The sequence below is a fragment of the Eleutherodactylus coqui genome, chromosome 1 (genome assembly GCF_035609145.1).
Source record: "Eleutherodactylus coqui strain aEleCoq1 chromosome 1, aEleCoq1.hap1, whole genome shotgun sequence".
Lineage (NCBI taxonomy): Eukaryota > Metazoa > Chordata > Amphibia > Anura > Eleutherodactylidae > Eleutherodactylus > Eleutherodactylus coqui.
This window is the reverse complement of record NC_089837.1, coordinates 468,901,206-468,926,274: the sequence shown is the minus strand read 5'-3', so window position 1 is coordinate 468,926,274 and position 25,069 is coordinate 468,901,206. Positions and strand designations below refer to the sequence as shown.

The window sequence follows — 25,069 nt, the reverse complement described above, 5'->3', positions numbered from 1 at the left end:
TGATGTGCGCTCCTGCACAGTGTACAGCATCTCGTTCCCTGCTGGTCTCCTCACACAGAGAAGTGGTCGGGGGAATCTATCTATCAATCATCTATCTAATATGTGTCTAACTATCTATCTCTCTCACATCTATCTATCAATCATCTATCTCTCTCTCTCTCATATCTATCTATCTATGTCCTATCTATCTTTCTCATATCTAGATATGTTATATCCATCTTCATATCTATCTATCTATCTATCTATGACTGATATAAGTTATACATCTCCCTGTATTTACTGTATATAATTGCACACTTTACACTCAATTAAAAAAACGCATCAAAAACACATGCTGTCTTTAATGGTGTATGCAATTTCTTAATAACGTACGTGGTCTTTGAATACCGCATGCAGTTTTTTTAATGTATTTTTCTTAATTGTGGTTCGAAAGTACAAAAAAACAAACACACCCCAAGGCCACTCTCACAAATGCGTTCATAAAACACAGCTTGAAATCGTGGCATTTTTACCACAATTTCGAGTGGCATTTTTGAACGCATGGTACAGCGTTTGACAGCGCTTTTTAATACACCCATCATTGTGTTGGGTGAGGAGGTGTGTTAAAAAACACCCAAACGTAAAAATAGACAGACAGCTCTCGAAAATCGCGGCATCAGGAACACGGCGTTCAAACGCAGGTTTGAGTAACCCCATTAAAATCAATGGGAGCATTGTACCGTGGTTAGTATGGCGCTCGGGACGCTGCGCTAATAGTGGTAAAAAACAGTGTGTGTGAGAATGGCCTAAGGGGCTACAAACGCATTTTCATGTAGTGCAGGAAATGCGTCATGTTAGAAAAGATGACACCAAGGGGCCAGATCATGTATGGAAATTTGTTTTGCAGCTGTATATAGCACGATCTAGGTATGGATACGAGTGTGTGGAGGCCCGAGGGAGAGGTGGCGAGCTGAACTTTGCACCTGGGCCCCTGAACCTTTAGGTACATCCCTGGTGTGGTGAATACGCCTGACCAATGTCTCATCAGGCACTGCAGGAGCTAGTTCTATCCTATGCAGGAATCTGCCAGCTGAATTTTAACCCCTTAAGGACGTTGCCTTTTTTTCCATTTTCGTTTTCTGCTCTTCCTCACCACTTACAAAATATCATAACTCTTTTATCTATCCATCAACGCACCTATGTGAGGCTTGCTTTTTGCAGCATGTGTTGTAATTTTCAATGGTACTATGTTATGTAATGTACCATATAATGTACTGAAAAACGTTTAAAAATTTCTTAGTGGAGTAAAATAGAAAAATAACAAAATGCTACCATCTTTGGGGGTGGGGGGGTATCTTGTTTTTATGGTGTACACACTGTGGCAAAAATGACATGATAATTTTATTCTATGGGTCAGTACGAGTACTACGATGCCAAATTTATATAGTTTTTTTTTTTTTGCTGTACTACTTTTAAAAATAAAATATCTCAGGAAAAATATATAATTATTTTCAACCGCCATCTTCTGACAGCCATAACTTTTTAAATTTTCTGTCGACATAGTTTTGTGAGGGCTCGTTATTTGTGGGGTGTTCCGTAGTTTATTTTGTAGTACATACAACTTTTTGATAGCTTTTTATTACATTTTTGTCTTGGGGATGAGGTGACCAAAAAAAAAATTCTGCAGTTGTGTATTTTTTTTCCGGATGACTTTCACCATGACGGATAAATAATTCATTACTTTGATAGTTTGGAATTTTATGGATGCAGGGATACCAAATATCTCTTTTTTTGTTCTGATTTTTTTGTTAGAATTATAGGAAAAGGGGGAGAGAGGGTTAAACTTTTAAAGCTTTTATTTTTTTTCTAATAATTAATAAAACTTTTTAAAACTACCATTTACTTTTCCTTTTAGCCCCCACAGGGGACTTCAAGTTGTGATCGTTTGATTGCTCATAGTAATAACATAGTATTACATTATTCCACGATCTGACAGGCAGTCTATCAAGGCAATCAGAAGGCCCCAAGCTGCTATGGCAATGAAACGGTACCTCACTTCCCTGAGATCGTGGGGAGCCGTGCGGGTGTCATGGCAGAATGTCTATCAAGCCATGCCCGTGCTATGGTATTACATCATACTGCAGGAGCGATCACAGCATCGCAAGTTCTTGTTCTTTCTGGCAACTAAAAAAAAAGGAAAAATAAGTAAAAATAAGAACAATAACGCTTTACTAATTATGAAAAAAAAAGTAATAAAAAAAACCTTTTGCCCTATTTATAACTAAAGATTCTAAATAATAAAACAAAAATACATATTTGGTATTGCTGCGTAGGTAAAAGTCCAAACTATCAAATTAATGCATTACTTACCCCACAAGATGAACGTCGTTAGACAAAAAAAAAAATAGAGTACGCTAGAAATTAGCTTTTTTGGTCAGCCTGTCTCCAAGAAAAAATGCAATAAACAGTGATCAATAAAGTCGTAGGTATTCCAAAATGGTACCAACCTCAACTAGAGGTCGTCCTGCAAAAAATGAGCCCTCGCACAATTATGTCGACGGAAAAATAAAAAAGTTATTGCGCGTGAAAGATGGTGACATATAATAATTTTAAAAAATTAAATATCTATGAAAAAAATACAAGTAGTACAGCAAAAAAATATATATATTTGTTATCGTAGTAATCATACTGACCCATAGAATAAAGTTATCAGGTCATTTTTGTTCCAGTTTGTGCGCCATAGAAACAAAACGCACCAAATGATGGCGGAATCATGATTCTGCTTCCGCTGTCTTTCCGATTATTCACCCTTGAGTATCCGGAACTGCACTTCCTATGTACACCATGTATCAGCCTGACATCTTCTTGAGTGCAACTGCTTGCGATCAATGACTACTTCTGGGTATCTAACTGTCAGAGCAATTATCTTTGTGTAAGCGTTACTGGGGAAAAAGGGGAATAAGAATGTCTTATTTCCGTCACGTGGTTCCCCAGCTTTCCATACTATTGTGCCCCAGTGGAAATTTCCCATAGTATATCCTAGTGCTATCTGTTATGCAGGTAAGGGAGGCACATACTGTATATCCAGCAGTCCACATGACAGAAAAGAAAACGGGATTCATCAGGACACCTTCCTCCATGAAGGGCACGTGACCGCCTCCTGGCGTCTTCTGGGTTCTGAGAAGTGGGCATCCTGATTCCAGTACTTCTATACCGGGAAAGATCTTTGAACAAATTATTAAACAGTATGTATGCAAGTACTTGGAAAAAAATGGAGTAATTAACCAGAGCCAGCATGGGTTTGTAACAAGCAAGTTATGCCAGAGGAATCTAATTTTCTTCTATCACAGAATCACCAACTGGGTTGATCAGGGAAATGCGGTGGATATAGTATATCTTGACTTTAATAAAGCATTTGACAAAGTATCTCATACCATACTTATTGAAAAAATGACCAAATATGGGATTGACAAGGCAACTGCTAGGTGGATTCACAACTGGCTGAGTGATCATACTCAAAGAGTGGTCATAAATAGCTGCACATCCAAGTGGAAGAATGTATCAAGTGGGGTACCGCAAGGCTCTGTCCTAGGCCCAGGGCTGGTCAACACTTTTATAAATGATCCGGAGGAGGAAATTGATGGGAAACTGATCAAATTTGTCGACAACACAAAGCTAGGAGGGATGGCTAACACTAGGGAAAAGAGGGAGAGTATTAAAAAAGATCTAGAAAAGCTTGAACAGTGGGCAGTGACCAACAGAATGGTATTTAACAAGGAGAAATGCAAAGTCCTACATCTGGGCAAGAAAAATGAAAAAAGCTCATACAGAATGGGAGGAATTGGGCTAAGCAACAGCACATGTGAAAAAGACTTGGGTATACTAATAGATCATAGACTGAACATGAGTCAACAATGTGATGCAGCAGCCAAAAAGGCAAACACAATTCTGGGATGTATTAAGAGAAGCATAGAGTCTCGATCACGTGAGGTCATAATCCCCCTCTACTCTTTCTTAGTCAGACCTCATCTGGAATACTGTGTCCAGTTCTGGACAGCACACTTTGTAAAAGACATAGACAAACTGGAGCAAGTTCAAAGAAGAGTTACCAAGATGGTGAGCGGTCTGCAAATAATGTCCTATGAGGAACGGTTAAAGGATCTGGGAATGTTTAGCTTGCAAAAAAGAAGGCTGAGAGGAGACTTAATAGCTGTCTACCAATATTTGAAGGGCTGTCACAGTGCAGAGGGATCAGCCCTATTCTCATTTGCACAAGGAAAGACTAGAAGCAATGGGATGAAAATGAAAGGGAGGAGACACAGATTAGATATTAGAAAAAACTATTTGACAGTGAGGGTGATCAATGAGGGGAACAGGTTACCACGGGAGGTGGTGAGTTCTCCTTCAATGGAAGTGTTCAAACAAAGGCTGGGCAAATATCTGTCTGGGATGATTTAGTGAATCCTACACTGAGCAGGGGGTTTTTACCCCATGACCCTGGAGGTCCCTTCCAACTCTACCATTCTATGATTCTATTAGTACTTGGAGCAGGCGAATATGCATTTTTTCCTTTATTTTATACATTTTTGAGCCACTGCAACATTCTTTTTAAAGTCCCAGAAAAGCCCTTTAGGCGGCCCTCTCGCAGGCATTTTTCAGCGTTTACAACACGTTTTAAACGAGGCGTTTTTACAGACACCTGCGAGAGAGCAGCCTTAGGAGTGCATTCAGAAAATCCACAACAAAATCCATGCCAAATTCCGCCTTTGGTGCTGATTTTGATGCAGACTCACAGCGGACTTCACACCTTCAATTGAGAGGGTGAAATCTGTTATGAATCCGTGTCAAAATACACTATTACAACTGTGGCCACTATGGGGGTAACTATTACTACTGGGGCTACTATGAGGGTCGCCACTACTACTGCGGCCATTATAGGGACCACTATTACTACTAGGGCTACTATGGGGGGACCCTGTTATTACTAGGGCTACTATGGGGGTCACCATTACTACTGCAGCAATTATAGGGACTACTATTAAGGCCCATTTAGACACAACGATTATCGCTCAAAAGATGTCTTTTGAGCGACTATCGTTGTGTCATTTACAGCGCAAGATGATCGCTCAAACGTTAAATGATCACCTTGCGCTGCGAGCGGAGGATGCAGAAGACAAGCGGGGTGGCCCCGTTTGTCTTCTGCATCCAGCTGTGCCCAGCTTGCAGCCGAGGGCTCCGAGCGGGGTATGGAGAAGAGAGCTGGACCGCTGTTCTTCATACCCCGCCTGTCATCAGGGAGCAGGATACAGCTGAAACAATAGTATCAGCTGTATCCCGCTGTGAATCCCTGCTAAAGCTCATCGTTGTCTGATGAGCGACGGAAGAACGAAAACTGCACGATGTCACTGCAGTTAGACACAATGATTATTGCTCAAAAGACGGCTTTTGGGCGATAATCGTGGTGTCTAAATGGGCCTTTACTCCTGAGGCCATTATAGGGACCACTATTAGTACTGAGGCCACTATGGGGGGACACTAACTACTGCGGCCATTATAGGGACCACTATTACTACTGAGGCCATTATAGGGACCACTATTACCGGTACTACTGAGGCCACTATGAGGGGACACCATTACTACAGCAGCCATTATAGGAACCATTATTACTACTGAGGCCACTATGAGGGGACACCATTACTACAGCAGCCATTATAGGGACCACTATTACTACTGAGGCCACTATGGGGGGGACACCATTACTACTAAGGCCATTATCGGGACCACTATTACTACTGAGGCCACTATGGGGGGGACATCATTACTACTGCAGCCATTATAGGGACCACTATTACTACTGAGACGACTATGGTAGGACACCATTACTACTGCAGCCATTATAGGGACCACTATTACTACTGAGGCCACTATGTAGGGACACCATTACTACTGCGGCCATTATAGGGACCACTATTACTACTGAGGCCTCTATGGTAGGACACCATTACTACTGCAGCCATTATAGGGACCACTATTACTACTGAGGCCTCTATGGTAGGACACCATTACTACTGCAGCCATTATAGGGACCACTATTACTACTGAGGCCACTATGTAGGGACACCATTACTACTGCGGCCATTATCGGGACCACTATTACTACTGAGGCCATTATAGGGGCCACTATTACTACTGAGGCCACTATGGGGGGACACCATTACTACTGCAGCCATTATAGGGACCACTATTACTACTGAGGCCACTATGGGGGGGGGACACCATTACTACTGCAGCCATTATAGGGACCACTATTACTACTGAGGTCTTTATGGGGGGCACCATTACTACTGCAGCCATTATCGGGATCACTATTACTACTGAGGCCTCTATGGTGGGACACCATTACTACTGAAGCCATTATCGGGATCACTATTACTACGAAGGCCACTATGGGGGGACACCATTACTACTGCGGCCATTATAGGGACCACTATTACTACTGAGGCCTCTATGGTAGGACACCATTACTACTGCAGCCATTATAGGGACCACTATTACTACTGAGGCCTCTATGGTAGGACACCATTACTACTGCAGCCATTATAGGGACCACTATTACTACTGAGGCCTCTATGGGGGGGCACCATTACTACTGCAGCCATTATAGGGACCACTATTACTACTGAGGCCATTATAGGGACTACTATTACTTTTGCGGCCATTATCGGGACCACTATTACTACTGAGGCCATTATAGGGGCCACTATTACTACTGAGGCCACTATGGGGGGACACCATTACTACTGCAGCCATTATAGGGACCACTATTACTACTGAGGCCACTATGGGGGGGGACACCATTACTACTGCAGCCATTATAGGGACCACTATTACTACTGAGGTCTTTATGGGGGGCACCATTACTACTGCAGCCATTATCGGGATCACTATTACTACTGAGGCCTCTATGGTGGGACACCATTACTACTGAAGCCATTATCGGGATCACTATTACTACGAAGGCCACTATGGGGGGACACCATTACTACTGCGGCCATTATAGGGACCACTATTACTACTGAGGCCTCTATGGGGGGGCACCATTACTACTGCAGCCATTATAGGGACCACTATTACTACTGAGGCCTCTATGGTAGGACACCATTACTACTGCAGCCATTATAGGGACCACTATTACTACTGAGGCCTCTATGGGGGGGCACCATTACTACTGCAGCCATTATAGGGACCACTATTACTACTGAGGCCATTATAGGGACTACTATTACTACTGCGGCCATTATCGGGACCACTATTACTACTGAGGCCATTATAGGGGCCACTATTACTACTGAGGCCACTATGGGGGGACACTATTACTACTGCAGCCATTATAGGGACCACTATTACTACTGAGGCCACTATGGGGGGGGACACCATTACTACTGCAGCCATTATAGGGACCACTATTACTACTGAGGTCTTTATGGGGGGCACCATTACTACTGCAGCCATTATCTGGATCACTATTACTACTGAGGCCTCTATGGTGGGACACCATTACTACTGAAGCCATTATCGGGATCACTATTACTACGAAGGCCACTATGGGGGGACACCATTACTACTGCAGCCATTATAGGGACCACTATTACTACTGAGGCCTCTATGGTGGGACACCATTACTACTGAAGCCATTATAGGGACCACTATTACTACTGAGGCCTCTATGGTGGGCACCATTACTACTGCAGCCATTATAGGGACCACTATTACTACTGAGACCACTATGTAGGGACACCATTACTACTGCGGCCATTATAGGGACCACTATTACTACTGAGGCCTCTATGGGGGGGCACCATTACTGCTGCAGCCATTATAGGGACCACTATTACTCCTGAGGCCACTATGGGGGGACACCATTACTACTGCGGCCATTATAGGGACCACTATTACTACTGAGGTCTTTATGGGGGGCACCATTACTACTGCAGCCATTATCGGGATCACTATTACTACTGAGGCCTCTATGGGGGGGCACCATTACTACTGAGGCCATTATAGGGGCCACTATTACTACTGAGGCCACTATGGGGGGACACCATTACTACTGAGGCCATTATAGGGACCACTATTACTCCTGAGGCCACTATGGGGGGGACACCATTACTACTGAGGCCATTATAGGGACCACTATTACTACTTGAGGCCACTATGGGGGGACACCATTACTACTGAGGCCATTATAGGGACCACTATTACTACTGAGGCCACTATGGGGGGGCACCATTACTACTGCAGCCATTATAGGGGCCACTATTACTACTGAGGCCACTATGGGGGGACACCATTACTACTGCGGCCATTATAGGGACCACTATTACTACTGAGACGACTATGGTAGGACACCATTACTACTAAGGCCATTATAGGGACCACTATTACTACTGAGGCCACTATGGGGGGACACCATTACTACTGCAGCCATTATAGGGGCCACTATTACTACTGAGGCCTCTATGGGGGGACACCATTACTACTGTAGTCACTATTATTATACAGTCGTACAGTTACAATCAGCCCTTTGATGGCAGCCAACAGGCTGGCAGACTACTCGGGTAATCAGTGGAGATGAAGCGGCTGACATGCTAATGGCGCAGTGACTTGTGGACGGAAGTAGAAGCTGTACGAAGCCTGTGGAAAGTGAAAGTGCCGGCAGGGGGCGCTGCTCGCTGTCCCCCTCCCTCCGTGTACGGCGCACAACACAATAAGGAAGTGGTGAGAAGCGGAAGTGGAATCATCCTCGACAACAACACGGACAGCACAGAGCTCCACAGCCCGGCGACATGAATAACAAGGGTGAGCGGGCAGCAGTGCGGCCGGGCAGGGGAGCGGCCCGCGGGGGGATGCGCTCACGGCGCCCGCACTAGGCCGCTGTCATGTGACGGCCTGCTGCGTACCTCGTCCTGCCGCTTGCGCAGAGTCTGGGGAGCGGAGTCGGTGAGCCCATCCCAGCAGCAGGTGCCAGCATGCATTGCGATTAACCCTTCACGCTGAGCTATGACCTACTACTGCTGCTGGGGATGACGTGTCCAGCTGCGGAGGGACTACAAGTCACAGCATTCCCCCCCTGTAGTGTTATGGCCTCCTGCACACGTGTACTATAGAAACCTCTCATTACACACAGTGATAATTGGCTTCCTGCATCTCCTTGCAAACCATCAGAGCGCCCCCATCTGTACAAGTGAAGGACTGCAGATCCCAGGACTGCTGATGATTACAGCTGGTGCGCCAGTAATGCAGTGTATTATAGTGATGTGTGCCAGTGCTACCAGCACCGGACCGGACCTGCTGCAGTATCAGCTCATCCCGTGCAATCCGTCGCATCCCGAGCAATCCGTCGCATCCCGAGCAATCCGTCGCATCCCGAGCAATCCGACGCATCCCGAGCAATCCGACGCATCCCGAGCAATCCGACGCATCCCGAGCAATCCGACGCATCCCGAGCAATCCGTCGCATCCCGAGCAATCCGACGCATCCCGAGCAATCCGACGCATCCCGAGCAATCCGACGCATCCAATCTGTTGCATCCCGAGCAATCCGACGCATCCAATCTGTTGCATCCCGTGCAATCCGTCGCATCCCGAGCAATCCGTCGCATCCCGAGCAATCCGTCGCATCCCGAGCAATCCGACGCATCCCGAGCAATCCGACGCATCCCGAGCAATCCGACGCATCCCGAGCAATCCGACGCATCCAATCTGTTGCATCCCGAGCAATCCGACGCATCCAATCTGTTGCATCCCGTGCAATCCGTCGCATCCCGAGCAATCCGTCGCATCCCGAGCAATCCGTCGCATCCCGAGCAATCCGTCGCATCCCGAGCAATCCGTCGCATCCCGAGCAATCCGACGCATCCAATCTGTTGCATCCCGTGCAATCCGACGCATCCAATCCGTCGCATCCCGAGCAATCCGACGCATCCCGAGCAATCCGACGCATCTCGAGCAATCCGTCGCATCCAACCCGTCGCATCCCGAGCAATCCGTCGCATCCAACCCGTCGCATCCCGAGCAATCCGTCGCATCCCGAGCAATCCGTCGCATCCAACCCGTCGCATCCCGTGCAATCCGTCGCATCCAATCCGTCGCATCCCGTGCAATCCGACGCATCCCGAGCAATCCGTCGCGTGCAATCTGACGCATCCAATCCGTCGCATCCCGTGCAATCCGACGCATCCCGAGCAATCCGTCGCATCCAACCCGTCGCATCCCGTGCAATCCGACGCATCCAATCCGTCGCATCCCGTGCAATCCGACGCATCCAATCCGTCGCGTGCAATCCGACGCATTCAATCCGTCGCATCCCGTGCAATCCATTGCATACAATCCGTCGCATCCCGTGCAATCCATTGCATACAATCCGACGCATCCCGTGCAATCCATTGCATACAATCCGACGCATCCCGTGCAATCCATTGCATACAATCCGACGCATCCCGTGCAATCCATTGCATACAATCCGACGCATCCCGTGCAATCCATTGCATACAATCCGACGCATCCCGTGCAATCCATTGCATACAATCCGACGCATCCCGTGCAATCCATTGCATACAATCCGACGCATCCCGTGCAATCCATTGCATACAATCCGACGCATCCCGTGCAATCCATTGCATACAATCCGTCGCATCCCGTGCAATCCATTGCATACAATCCGTCGCATCCCGTGCAATCCGACGCATCCAATCCGTCGCGTGCAATCCGACGCATTCAATCCGTCGCATCCCGTGCAATCCATTGCATACAATCCGTCGCATCCCGTGCAATCCATTGCATACAATCCGACGCATCCCGTGCAATCCATTGCATACAATCCGACGCATCCCGTGCAATCCATTGCATACAATCCGACGCATCCCGTGCAATCCATTGCATACAATCCGACGCATCCCGTGCAATCCATTGCATACAATCCGACGCATCCCGTGCAATCCATTGCATACAATCCGACGCATCCCGTGCAATCCATTGCATACAATCCGACGCATCCCGTGCAATCCATTGCATACAATCCGACGCATCCCGTGCAATCCATTGCATACAATCCGACGCATCCCGTGCAATCCATTGCATACAATCCGACGCATCCCGTGCAATCCATTGCATACAATCCGTCGCATCCCGTGCAATCCATTGCATACAATCCGTCGCATCCCGTGCAATCCGACGCATACAATCCGTCGCATCCCGTGCAATCCGACGCATACAATCCGTCGCATCCCGTGCAATCCGACGCATACAATCCGTCGCATCCCGTGCAATCCGACGCATACAATCCGTCGCATCCCGTGCAATCCGACGCATACAATCCGTCGCATCCCGTGCAATCCGACGCATACAATCCGTCGCATCCCGTGCAATCCGACGCATACAATCCGTCGCATCCCGTGCAATCCGACGCATACAATCCGTCGCATCCCGTGCAATCCGACGCATACAATCCGTCGCATCCCGTGCAATCCGACGCATACAATCCGTCGCATCCCGTGCAATCCGACGCATACAATCCGTCGCATCCCGAGCAATCCGACGCAACCCGTGCAATCCGTCGCATCCAATCCGATGCAATCCGGCGCATCCCGTGCAATCCGGCGCATCCCGTGCAATACGTCGCATTCCATCCAGCCTGTCGCGTGTCCCCTCCCCCCAATTTTCCATCCAATCCCACATTGCCGCGTCCTCCCCCCCCCCCCCCCCCCCCAAATCCTGCTTTGCCACCCCCATCCCAATCCCACCTTGCCGCGTCCCCCCCCCCCCCCCCCCTATTCCCCAAGCCCATCTAGCCGCGTCCGCCTGTGTGGGTCATGTGTGTAGTGCTTCTACGTTGCCATGTATATATGACACCGGTATGTTCGCACGCACCTAGTCGGCGCCATGTGGCCCGGCAGTTGCCGTAACCTGCGGCCGGTGACTCATGCTCCCGTGTGACGTACGAGGTCCTGCCTGTCAGTGATTTATTGTCTGCTGTCCCGTGACGGCGGCTCATATTACACTACGGTGTGATTATTACACGGATGCTTGTGTAACGAGATCAACCTTTTTTTTTTCTCCAACTCTTGTTGTAGCTCGCAGTCTCGATCCGTCCGCGCCTAGGTCACATGACTTCTCATCCGTCATTGGGTCACCGCAGACATTCCTACAGACCTGTTGGGAATTATCTTCTACTTCAGTTGTTCCCAAATTGTGCCTCTCCTACTTTAGCAAAACTACAATTCCCATCATGCCCTGCCAGCTAAGGACGGACCGTCTGTGAGCGGACAAGTGTCATGTGCGTCCACGGGCCGTTGATGGACGTGGGGAGTGAAGGCTAGCTGGTCTGGTCTGAGCTGGCGGAGCAGGCATGGCTGAAAAAAAGCCAAAGCTGTGCGAACACACGGGGCCTCGTCCAGTAAAACCCATCGGAGCTCTGCTGTCATTTCTCACAATGCTGTGGCACAATGAAAGCAGGGCTCTGATTGGTTGCTATGGACAACACAGGCAGTTTTACTGTTAATTCAGTAAAAAATAATGACTTGCAGGAATGCTGGCGTCCAATAGGTGGTGCTGTGGAGACATTGTTCCATCCTATCATTTGCATTTTTCCCAGAGAGCATGCATGGCCTCATAAGTCTCCCCACACCTACCAGGTGCTCTCCCTAAGGAGAAACCGTTCCCCTTCTGACCTCCGTGTGTGACAAGTTACTTGAGTTGCCATTTGTCTGGTGTTGTCACTTAATGCCTTGTAATGTCTCCTCCTCCTCCCGTACCGTCATTAGGCGATGACGCAGAATCCGCAATGTCAATTGTGGACAGGTCATGGCTCGAATGGCTTCCATTGACTTCAGTGGATGCCACACAAAAATAGAGCATGCTCCCATTTTTTTTTTCATTCTTTTCCTCCGCTTGTGGAAATCGCAATTAGTTCCGCGAGTGTGCGGCAAGAAGCGATTGTTTTTTTGTTTTTTTTGTGCTTAAAGTGGCCTCCTTCTACTACCGCCATACTTACATGGAGCCGTCAGACAGTAGAGTCCAGGGCTGACTAATATTGTGGGACTGTTAGTGAGCGGCGAAGCGCCAGTTCATTGCAGATGCAACGCAAATTACCAGTAAGAACAGGACCCAATTAGAAGGCAATGCAAATTCCATCGTGAACGTGTGGGTTTGAATCTGGGGGGATCGCCTTGGTGGACCCCCAGATTGTTTGTTCCAGGGACCCTCAACGTGGATCAGTAACCTGAATCTCCTGCAGACGACAGCGGATGTCTTCCTAGATGATCAGCCTCTACCATAGTAGGAGGACGCTTTCCTTCAGTCATAGCAGCGATCGCACGGGACTTGGCGGCGAAAAGCGAATTTCTTCTTCCCGTATGCTACTCTTCAACTCTGCAACTGGGTTTTACTCTCTTACAGGGGCCACAACACAAAATTGCAATCCCTGTTCCTGGCTCCCCTGTGTGCCATACCAGGCTTTCACTAGCAAAGCCAGACTCCTACTGTACATGGATGAAGGGCAAACGCCCTGCAACAGCTGTCTGTGCATGGAGTCTGGCTTTGCTTTTAATTCCCATTCATTGTTACAAGGCTTGTATAAAGAGTCTAACTTTGGCTTGAAGGAATGCTGCCTTCCAATAGGTGGCACTGTAGAGGTATTATTCCATCTGCCTTATTTGCATATTACCCAGAGGGGCATGAATGGGTCTCCTCACTCACCGTCTAGGTGCTCTCCCTAAGGAGAAAAGCTAGCGTTCCTGATACAATCATGTAGCCCATCCCTGCCTTCCAATTAAAGTCCGCTATTGTTTCGCTACAGGCCAGCAGTATTGCGATCTAGCGCTGGATCCGTCTTGTAGACTACACCGTGAGTGTGTGTATATAATAAATATATATATACATATATACATACATACATGCATACATACACACACACAGAGCCCGTGGTGGATACATGCACATTTCTATGTTCCTGTGGAGATCTGTATGCATCGCCTGCGTTCGCTGTAGGAGGGGTGTAGGAGGGGGATTCGATGGGGGACTTCAGAACTTTGTTTTTCTGCCAAAGGTTTTGCGTGTGTGTGTGACTCACCGACGCCGTTGCCTCGTGTAGCGTTATTATTTCACACAGCAGCGTACATGGCGCTTTTCCTTCTATGATTTATTCATGAGGGATATTGCCGATGCATATCTAACGCCTGTAAACAACAGTGATTTCTTCTAGGGAAGAGATACATTGTATCTAAACTAAAACTACCCAATTGCTGCGTTGCAGAGGCTTGCCAATGTTCGTGTCCTCATTTAACACAAGCAGGAGATGGTGGCAGCGTGCCAGCGAACCATATGCCACTTTCAGCCGTTTCCTGCCCTCCCACTCGTACACATATACTGCATCCATGGCTACAATTGTAAAGTACGTATTACCGCGGATCTCTCCGCCGGCTTATGTCATACTGCAGGCACATCTAACGTCGCTGCTGCAGCCAGTGTGTAGTTCATCCTTGTCCTCCGGCAGAAGAGCTGACTTTGCTGTTCCTGACAATTATTTTTCTGCTGCGTTGCTAACGTGAGATGGGGAAGCCATGCTGATTGCAGTTGTGCCAAGCAGCACTCGGCCTATAGGGACCCGCTGGAAGAGAAGCCCTCGGGGGTTAGCAGGAAAAGTTTCTATGCGCACAGCCATCTAACAACCTTCTCGCATTAATATTCTATATGGAGCGGCAGACAGGACTGACAAAATAAACGGCTAGAACATTGTAATTGTCAGCATGGCGGGCCGGCGGCGGGCAGAATTCTTCTCTACGGCGATACTTAAAGGAGAACTGCCTGGGTGCACGAGAAGAAAAAAATTAATAGATTACGTTCTGATATCAGGTTAACGAAGTTTCAGTTGGAGTTGAGTCATGGTGGTGGGCCGTGAGGCCTGCAGCGGTCAGGATGACGGCGCCCTCCCCAGGCAGGGAGGAGATGGCACGGCCCGCCTCTTGTGTGCCCTGTTGGGGTATATTGCCATCCTGTTCACCACATAATTAGGTTGTATGTGTATTGACTCCATCCTTTTTCTCCTTCCTTTCTCCTTCCTCTACAGGACAGTATACTACTCCTCCAGCTTACCCAACCCAGACTCCCAATCCTCAGTCTGTCTACCCGCAGGCAGCCATGCATCTCCCTCAAGCTCCTACCTACACGGATGCTCCTCCTGCTTATTCCGAGGTAATGTATGATAACGGCTCGTCTTCCCCGTTACACAATCTCTTCAAGTGGAATGATTAATCTGAATGGATAGTAAAATTCTCACATCTATCTTATAAGAAGGGTTAATTTAGTCCTTAATTAAGAGTTTTAGTTCTCTGCACACTGACACAAGAACTTTCAGGACTGTCTGCCCTTCGGGAAGTGTTAACGTGGGAGATCAGCTCTTAACTTGAACGTTTCACCAGGTTTGAGGTTCTTGGAATAGTCTATATCTATGGCCGGCTGCACGCGACCGGGTCAAGTTCGGGATGTGGGATCCTGCAGTGGAATCCGACCTAATGCCCGGCTGGTGACCCCCGCACACCTTTCTTCTTATCTGTACTGCGGATGGTCCTGCCGTCGGACATGTCCAGTACAGAATTCGTGACCTGTCCGCAATGTTAATTGCAGACTGGTCACGGGCTGGACAGCTTCCATTGACTAAGTGGAAACCGTCCGTGCGGAAACCACGCTAAAATAGAGCACGGTGGAAAAATTGCAGTTGATTTCGGCTCATGTGCAGGAAAAAGCTCTTTTCCATAGCATGCTATGGGAGGTATTTGCTGCGGAATCCGGAGGCAGACACCTGCTCTGGTTTTCGCAATGCAAATAGGCCCGTGTGAGGCCAGGCTATATTGCGTAGTAGTGAACATGATTATTTTTTTTATTTTTTTATTATTTTTTTTTAGTCTGCAGCCATATTGTCAGATTGTACAACTGGATGCAGTTAAAGTTGGAAATAATATATATGACAGACTTCCATAATAGATTAGCTTTAGTTATACATGCACTGTAAACTACTTTTAAGGGGTTTTCCGGGAGGTCGATATTGATGAGCTTTCTTCAGGATAAGTCATCAATATCGGATCGTTGGGGGTCCACCAATCAGCTGTCTGAAGTGGCCGCAGCCACTTCACTGCCTACTAGGCACAGCACTGTACGTTTCTGAATAGGACTGCTACTCTTAGGCCATGTGATCGATGAACATGACATCACAGATCTGAGAGAAGGCTACAGTGTGCATCAAAGCCTCTTTAAATAGCTGATTTGTGTGGGTCCTGAGCGCCGACCCCTACCGATCTGATATCCCAACAACAGGTCATCAATACCTTTTTAGTTTCGGAAAACCCCTTTAGGGTGTGTTTTTTTTATACACAGAACAGATTTGATGCAGAATTTTTCAGTGGAAAAACCAAAAGTGATGTAGATGTTGATGTGGATTCACAGCAGACTTCAACCCTTCGATTGAAAGAGTAAATTCTACTGCAGATCCTCATCAAAATCTGCACCAAATCCACTGGGAACGTACCCTTAATGAGGTTTTCTAAGACTCTACTATTGATGGCCTACCGTCTTTAGGATCAGTGGGCATTCAACTCCTTTGCTTATCTCTGAGGACGAAAGGACCTGGCATGTTGAAATCCAGCTGCCTGATCCTTCTCTCCCACGAGCTCCGTCACTGGGGGAGTATTGGGAGGCTCATGTACATGTTAAAGGAAGTCTGTGATGGAATCTAGCCGTACCTTTCTTTTTTCATCTGAGGCTCTCCTCCTGATATTGCTGCTGAAGATCTTCTCATTCCGTATGCAAATTAATGGTGGGCTATCTGATCGGCAGTCCACCTCTGCAATCGGTCCGGGCTTTCTCCCTGCCTCTTCAATTGAAACATGTCCCCTTCTTTTGCTAAATGTCTCCAGCTCTCCTTGCTGGAGACGTCATGTGATCCACTAAATACACCGGGGATCTGGCGTTTGTGCTCTGACTCCCGCTTGGACAGGAATGGTCCCTCAGTTCGGAGCAGGCGAATTTGATGGAACATGTGATGTCTCCAGCGGGCAAAGTTGAAGAGGCAAGGAAAGGGCCCGGACCGCCTAGGGAACCATCAACTGCTAATTTGCTTATGGTGATGGAAGAGGTTTGGCTGCGATATCTCAAGATGGGAGCCACTGTTTAACAAAAAAAAAAAAAAAAAAAGTAGCGCTGCATACACCGTTCAGACACACATGCGTAAGGTATATTGCAAAAATACAAGATAAATAACATAACAGGCGTCCTTTTTAAATAATCAGTGAGTTCAGCTGATATACATCTAATGGGTATGAGCAGTCTAAAACTGGCCATGTAATTAAAGGAGTTGTAGACTATTAATGGCCTATCCTTAGGATAAGTCATCAGTAGTAGATTGGCAGGGGTCCATTGCCTGGCTTCTGTGCCAATCAGCTGTTTGCTGGGCTGGTGCACTCGTGTACTGAACTGGATTCTACAGGAAGCGGACAGCTCCGTTTTTAGTGTAGTAGTCAGTCATTGAATTGAATGGGAACTTGCCCGCCATACCAAGCATAGTTGCAACAGTAAGAATGAAGCTGTCTGCTTCCTGTAGAAATCCACTCAGTACATGAGTGCACCAGCCCAGCAAACAGCTGATTGGCATGGAAGCCAGGCAATGGACCCCTGCCAATCTACTACTGATGACTTATCCTGAGGACAGGCTATCAATACAACCAGAAAGCCTCCTTAGATCATTCTATGGTTCTGACCACTTTTTATTTAATGTATATGGGGACTGTCTCTCAATGCCAGATGTTGGGCGAAAGAAGCATATGGTTCTGGCTTTATTCCCCCTTTTTATATGGAAATAAGTATGAAGGTGTTAAAATGATCTAGTCAGGAGAAGTAGGTGCTGCCCAAACAAGCTGACAAATATCTTGTGTATGGCCAGTTTTACTTTATTTTTTTTCTCAACAGGGATTGGAGCATCAAAAAGATAGAACACGTACAAGTTGTTTCTTTATACTTCTCTTAAGAAAAATGCTGGTTTAGGGAAAAAAACAAATTATATTTGCACCCTTACATGCTGTATGAGCAGGGTTCATGAGCTGAGGCTACAAATGTACATTGCTGTGTCAGCTACAGTTATTAGGAATGTGCTATTACAACCTAACATGAGAGGATTACATGTATGAAGCCCCATAGGTGTGAACAGTTTTGCGATGAAAGTCCTTTTGTGAAGCAAATATTAATTTTTCTTCCTGATCTTCTCCTCTCCAGCTTTATCGCCAGGGGTATGTTCACTCATCTGCTGCTAATATGGCAGCTATGTCTGCAGCTTATCCAGGAGCTTCCATGTATTTGCCAATGGCCCAGTCAATGCCAATTGCACAAATGGGTTCCTCTGTTCCTTTGGCCTACTACCCCATTGGACCGGTGTATCCCCCAGGCTCCACTGTCCTGGTTGACGGAGGATATGATGCTGGTGCAAGGTTTGGTGCAGGAAATTCAGCAAGTGTGCCAGTAAGTTTTATATATGTATTTAATTTGGAACTGACCTTTTCCCGTGTGGCTTCAGTGGCTGCACTATAGGTTTTGTGCTACATATAACACCAAGAATACTATAAATGTTCGTCTTGAGGATCTCTGTGATATCACAGGATACTTATCCCTGTAACAGTGTGGGGGATACTTGTGAGATACTCATGATACTCTGTTCCAGCGGAGGAAGGTGAGTGTGAAAATCGCATCCTTGGACTCGGCACACTATCCCTAATGATCCCATTTGCTTAGTATATGGGGCACATAGGAACTAACAAAATCTCTTTAACTCCTTCCTGCAAGAGGTCCTATATGTACGCCCTCCGGCAGCTGGGGGTGCATGGGGCGGCTTTCCCTGTCTCCAGAATGGCCCCCTGCAGGGAGATCACAGGGTGCTGTTTGGACATCATGACAACCTGGCACCTTGTAAGGGCCCCCAGCGCCGCCATGTATTTCTGCCTGTGACAGGGCTTTAAGGGATTCTGTCACTAGGTTCATGCCGCCTAAACCACAGGCAGCATGAACCCGGGACAGACTAATCTCCTTACCTCTGTGTATGTTTTATTCAAAAATTCTGTGGCATTTAACAATAAGCACATTTTGAAGTAAACATAAGTGGAATAAAGTTTCGTAGTTTTTGCAAAAATAAAAAAAAACATTTAAAGCTAAAAAAAAATTTCTATCTTTAACATATAAAAAAATTAAACATACTTGTATCGCTGCCTCCATAAAAGTTTGATCTTTTAGAATGGTGAATTATTTATCCCGCACAGGGAATGCCATAAGAAAAAAGAATGCCAGAATTGATCTTTTTTTTTTTTTTTTGGGTCATCCTGTCTCCAAGAAAATATTTAATAAAAAGTGATCAAAAAGTCATATGTACCCCAATAGAAATGACAGGTCCGCCTGCAAACAAACACGCCTTCACAGAACTCAATTAGTGGAAAAATGAAAGTTTGTTAGAAGTAGTATAATGAAAAATATATAAATTTGGTATCGCCGTAACCTTACTGACTCGTAGAATAAAGTTTTGCAGCACCATGTACATTGTAAAAACAAGATGTCACCAAGGGATTAAATGGCTTCAATGAAGGGATTACCTTCAATGACCATTAACTTTTCATAAATCAATAGAACATGTCTGTCTCTATGCAGCTGCTCCTTCTTCCCCTCTCTAGACGTCTATAGGCAGTAGTTGTGACCAGGTCCCTCAGTGAGCGGATAATCTTCCTCTGCCTCACTAAGAACAGATTTTACCAGTGGCTTTAGAGTGAGTGATTAGTGCAGGAGGACAAGTGGCTAATAAGTGGAGAAGGTGACCTTTTTCTGTAATAAGATATACACTCATTGTCAAAAAATCCCTCCCTTAGAAGAAGTTGTTGGAATCGAATGAAACTTTCTACGTGCGATTGTAATGCTGATATAAGGAAGTGATTCCAATATCGGAGCAAAAGGAGAATTTATTAGGAAAAACTGACCCCTTGAAGGGAGGCTCTAGTACCCTGTTGTACCACCTCTAGTTTGGATACAAGATGTGATATGGGCGGGCATGGAGGCTCTGGTACCCCATTGTACCGCCTCTAGCTTGGATGGAAGATGTGATACGGATGGGCATGGGTGCACAACCTTTTCTGGTCTAAGGGCCACATTGCCATACTGAACCACTTCCAGGGGCTGCAGGGGTATTCCTAAGTATATACCATGATCAACCAAAGGAAGTTCCACTTTCAGGACTCCTACCTGTTGGGAAAATGGGGGCCACCTTCCCTCCCAATCTGCACTCTATAGAGTAGACCATGCACATGGCTCTCTCCATTGTAGATGATGGATGTCGAGATAACAGCCTAGCGTTTCATAAGTCCTATAAACTACAATGGAGAGAGCTTGCAGGCATATACAATGCCTCTAACTCATACTCCTTTTTGTTTTGTTTTTTTTTCTTTTCTGAGTGCCAAACGGGTCAAGAGACTTTGTTCTCCTAATATACAGGGGACCCTGACATAGCTACACAGGGCACCCAGAGTGCTCGTCTGTTCCTGTTGCCTTGCTATGTGCTACTTCTCTTCTCTGACATGCAAACTACATTTGAGCAGCCACACATAGATATTTCTGTGTCCAGATGATTGGGGTCCGCATGTTGCCCCTGGGCTGCATATTGTGCAACCCTGCTGTAGATCATGCAAACTCATAGGCTGTTGAAGTTGGCATCCCAAATGGTCCCATCCATACATGTTCTATTGGTGATAAATCTGGTGACCGGGCAGCCATGGAAGTGTGATAATGCTCCCAAACTGCAACAGCCAGATGAAATTCAAGTGGAAATGGCAAATGCAGATATGCCCTTGCTTTTGGGCTTTGAATAAAATGTTATAGGTGGACATGGGTGCATCTGTCTGCATCTGAACAGTGAGTAGACCTTTGGTACAGAATGGTACCTCCTCGTTTTGCAACAGACATTTAGAAGCAACAGCCAGGAGAACGGGAAATCTGCTTACTAAGCCAACCATACGACGCTGGAAGCCTCTTCTGCAAAGGGGCTTTGCACGACTGGCTTTCTGCATCATTCCGTTACTTGGTCAACGGGACTGCTGCTTCTCCCTCCTAATGAAGGGATATGTAGTTGGCAGAACCATTATTGAAGGTATCCTTTTAAATGTTTTTATTTCGGGATATAACATTTATTGCCTACAATAAGTAGAAGGAAAGGTCTCCAGTGCCCAATAGATTGACACGTAGCCTTTACTGCAGTACTCCACATAGTGGAATGTGAATGAGCTGCAGTACCAGATTTCACTGTAGTGTATGACACTAGGTAGTAACGGCAGGAAAGCATGTTTTGAATTGAATTTCTAATAATCGTATACATTTCAGTGTTTTTTGTTTTTTTTATACTTTGAACACCACACAGCAGAAAATGTACCAAAATCTCATATGTGACCATATTCTAAGCCAGGTCAAAGAGTAGTTCAGAACTTCCATAATAGTAATTGCCCAAATTCTATAGATATGGGATGCACTCGTGTATAAAAAAAAAAATCTTCATAGTTTTTCATGTCTTTCATTTCTCTTTTCTCTTCCAGCCTCCACCTCCTGGCTGCCCTCCCAACGCAGCTCAGCTGGCTGCCATGCAAGGTGCCAACGTCATAGTCACACAGAGAAAAGGCAATTACTTCATGGGTGGCTCGGATGGCGGTTATACCATGTGGTGAGGAGGATCTCTAGGCACGGATGGGGGGCATAAAGTAACAAATTGAAAATTAAAAGCGGGCTAATAATTTTGTACAAGGAATGACATCTCACTGCGTGAGCACTCCCCACAATGCTCTGCTTTAGAATATTAACCCAGGATTGAAGTTTTTAGAAACAAGGCTGTGGGATGTCTGCTTGGTGCTTCGTACTCCTGCTGGAGATCCTTTGTAAAAGAGGGAGGGGGGGAAATGTTAAAAAAAATAAAAAATAAAAGATTAAAAAAAAAAGGCTTTACATCCCTTTATACCACTTCCTACCTCCCACTCACACTCACCCTTTTATTATACCTAAACATGTTGATAGGATCTTCTTCTTAGGAAGGGGTACAAAAGAATTACACCTTGACGGTAACTTGGAGCCTCAGCAAGTTGTTGACTTTGTTGCTAAGACAATTTTATGTTCTGCGTAATCTATAGAGAAGGGCATGTATATTTTGGAGTCCTAGTAAATAATAACGCCAGTTGCAAATTACATGAAGAGTTTATCTCATCCATGAACCCTCCATGTCTTTTCTACCCAAAGCCTACAGTGCTGTCAAGTGCCTGTATGGTACCACACAATGACGCCTTGTAGATACCGACCGGTTGAAGATGCTGCAACATCCTGTCAAGCCATAACATTCGGGTCACGTACGGCTGTTCTTTCTCCTATGTTATGGGCACATCCTATAAAGCTCTGTCGGATATGGGCACACTCCAGGATCTTTTTCCTGACATTCGCAGTTTTGGCCAGTAGGTGGAATTGTACCACTAAACATTTGATTGGGGAATAGAACAAATGCGTTTTGGTTTTCGTATATCATAGCACTGCAGTCTACTATTTCAGTGTCCAGCTGTGGTCCCTGGGTATAATCGTCTTTATTTTCATCTTTTATTTTTTATGTAATGTTTTATGTTTTTGGTATAAGACATTTTTCATGAAAAATATTTGTAGCTACTCTCACGGAGTTACACTACCTTGTGAAAATATGTATGAAGGAACAGTGTTGCAACTCAATCTGCGAGGCACTCAGTAACTCCTTAGCTTCTGAAAACATAGGCAGTAAATTAAAATGACAGCTTGTACATTTAAAGGTTTTAGTACAAATAAAGTTTTTGGGTTTTTTTTTTCCCCGGAATTTAAAAAAGTGTGTGGGAAGGAAATGAATAAGAAATTAAGCAATACTCTTAAGTTGCCCCCGCTGCACTGCAGCCACCCTGCTTTCCCTGCTGTAGTCCCAGAAGCTGCTGCTGCGGCGGTAACATGTTGTTCATTGGCTGAGCAGTCACTTGTATGATCACTGGTATTTTGTACTATTGCTAAAGCCACTGATTGGCTGAGCGGCTTCGCACAATGAACCGCCAGTGACCATTGCAGCAGCTTCCAAGACCGGAGCATTGAGGAGCAGGGGAGCATTCAAGGAGAGTACTGTTGCTTTTTTTTTTTTTTTTCCCTTGTCCCAGAAAACCCCCTTAAATTAAATAAATCTAGCATTTCCAGTACCTGCATCATCTGAGCGCTGGTTTAAGCTTTTACATGCCAATGTTCCCAAATCGGATCATTACTTTAAATTTTTTCTTTCTTTTTTTAGTAGCCTAAATTTTACCACTTTTTTGTAAAAAAAAAATTTGGCCACTTTTTCTTTTAAAAAAAAAATAAAAAATTGACCTGTAAAAATTAATTTAGCCATCTCCACTTTGGTCCTGCAAAATTTTCAGATTCATTTGCAGCTTTATAGCAAGAGATCCGTGCCGGGTGATCATACATTTGTGACTGATCGGACTAAATAAAATTTTCCGAATGAATTCAACTGAGATTAAAGAAAAAACAACAAAAAAAAAAACATGACAGCTGTGGTCCCTATTCATTTCTACTGAAGCACAAGCTCCGTTGCAGCCAACCCCAACTTTGGTGTGAACTAGTGGCGTGGGTTTTTTTTTTTGCAAACTTCTTTCCTAGGGGTGCAACTCTCACAACCTTGAAACTCCTGTGACAGCACAAATCTCAGCCCGGTGTCTAGATTGGCCTGGTCATATCTAGATGGTGGTGGTGGTGATGATGTTTGTTGTGTGTGTATAGAATAGACAGGCTGCTGTTATTACAAATGACATGAACGTAGACTAATAATTTAAAGAGATCGGAGTTGATGTAGCATGTCTGGTCCATTCACACTTTAGGTTGGGGCTTTTATGGAGTGTCTCAATATACAGCTGTTGCAGCTATAGAGATTGTTACATGAGATCTTCACTTACCATCTATAGGAATAATAGTCAAAAAGTTTCTTTGTAGAAGAGGCTTAGGGACAAGTTACATGGCCGAACTCTTAAAGGGGTTTTCCCAATTTTATAATCAATGGTGGCAGTGGGAGGTTGAAGCATGTATATAATTGCACGGGGCGGGGGGTCCAAAACTATAGTTCATTTTAGCATTAAAGAAATAACTCGGAAAACCCCTTTAAGTTATAGCCCCCTAATGTCTGCGGATCCATTTCTTGCTGTAGCCTCGTTTTCTAGATTCATGGTGCCCAAATTTCCATTCCTCAATCTCACCTGGTTTTGTGAAAAGGCAAAGAGTAACCACCAACAACATTGGATATTTTTTAGGTTGATATCACTTGTGTGTACGTTTTTTCTGTAGCCACCCCCGCCCCCCCACATTTATTCAAGATGTCACTTGTAAGCCGCTGGAAATATAAGTACTCCAGTATTATTACTTGTCCTTTTCTATATGTAAATGCTCACCTCTCTTGAGGGGGAGGCTTATGTTCTTCCAAATGGAGCTGCCGAAAGAGTCCTGATAGCTTCTGAATGCAATAAGAGTTAAATGTTTATAATGTCAGTCAATGGGCTTTCATATAGAAAGCTTTTTTGGGTTTTTTTTTTTTGTTTTTTTTTTTGCAGCAGAGTAAATACTTGCTGTGTGAAAGCCCATTGACCTCCTAAGCACCTCAAATGATGTTATAAATGATTATTCTTTATTTTTAGAGGGACACTATCCTAAAGATTGGCAAAAAGCTATATGGCAATCCATTGAAACGAAGTTAAGACTTCATCACAAAGGAACACTCGCACAAATTCCTGTGCCTACAAGTAGTCCTTATCCCTTAAATTCTCTTTACAAACCGAATTTGCAAGCTATGGCGTCTATAACAAACTTGTACCGACTTATCCACGCTAACTCTGTTTAAAGTAAAAAAACGCATCTTTAATGTTAGTGTCCCTTTAAATGACTATCCTATGAGAGATTTCAGGGATCCAGTTCTGTTTCAGTGTTGAGTATGTGG

The 25,069-nt window shown here is 45.5% G+C and overlaps 1 protein-coding gene across 1 annotated transcript; it reads left to right on the top strand.

Moving 5' to 3' along the window:
• The first annotated feature begins 8,703 nt into the window (after positions 1-8,703).
• DAZAP2 (DAZ associated protein 2) lies at positions 8,704-23,240 on the top strand. The gene is made up of 4 exons (XM_066584372.1): positions 8,704-8,838; positions 15,104-15,228; positions 18,298-18,540; positions 21,639-23,240. The coding sequence occupies exons 1-4, from the start codon at positions 8,826-8,828 to the stop codon at positions 21,765-21,767; spliced, it is 510 nt and encodes a 169-aa protein (XP_066440469.1). The 5' UTR covers positions 8,704-8,825; the 3' UTR covers positions 21,768-23,240.
• The last annotated feature ends 1,829 nt before the right edge of the window (positions 23,241-25,069 follow it).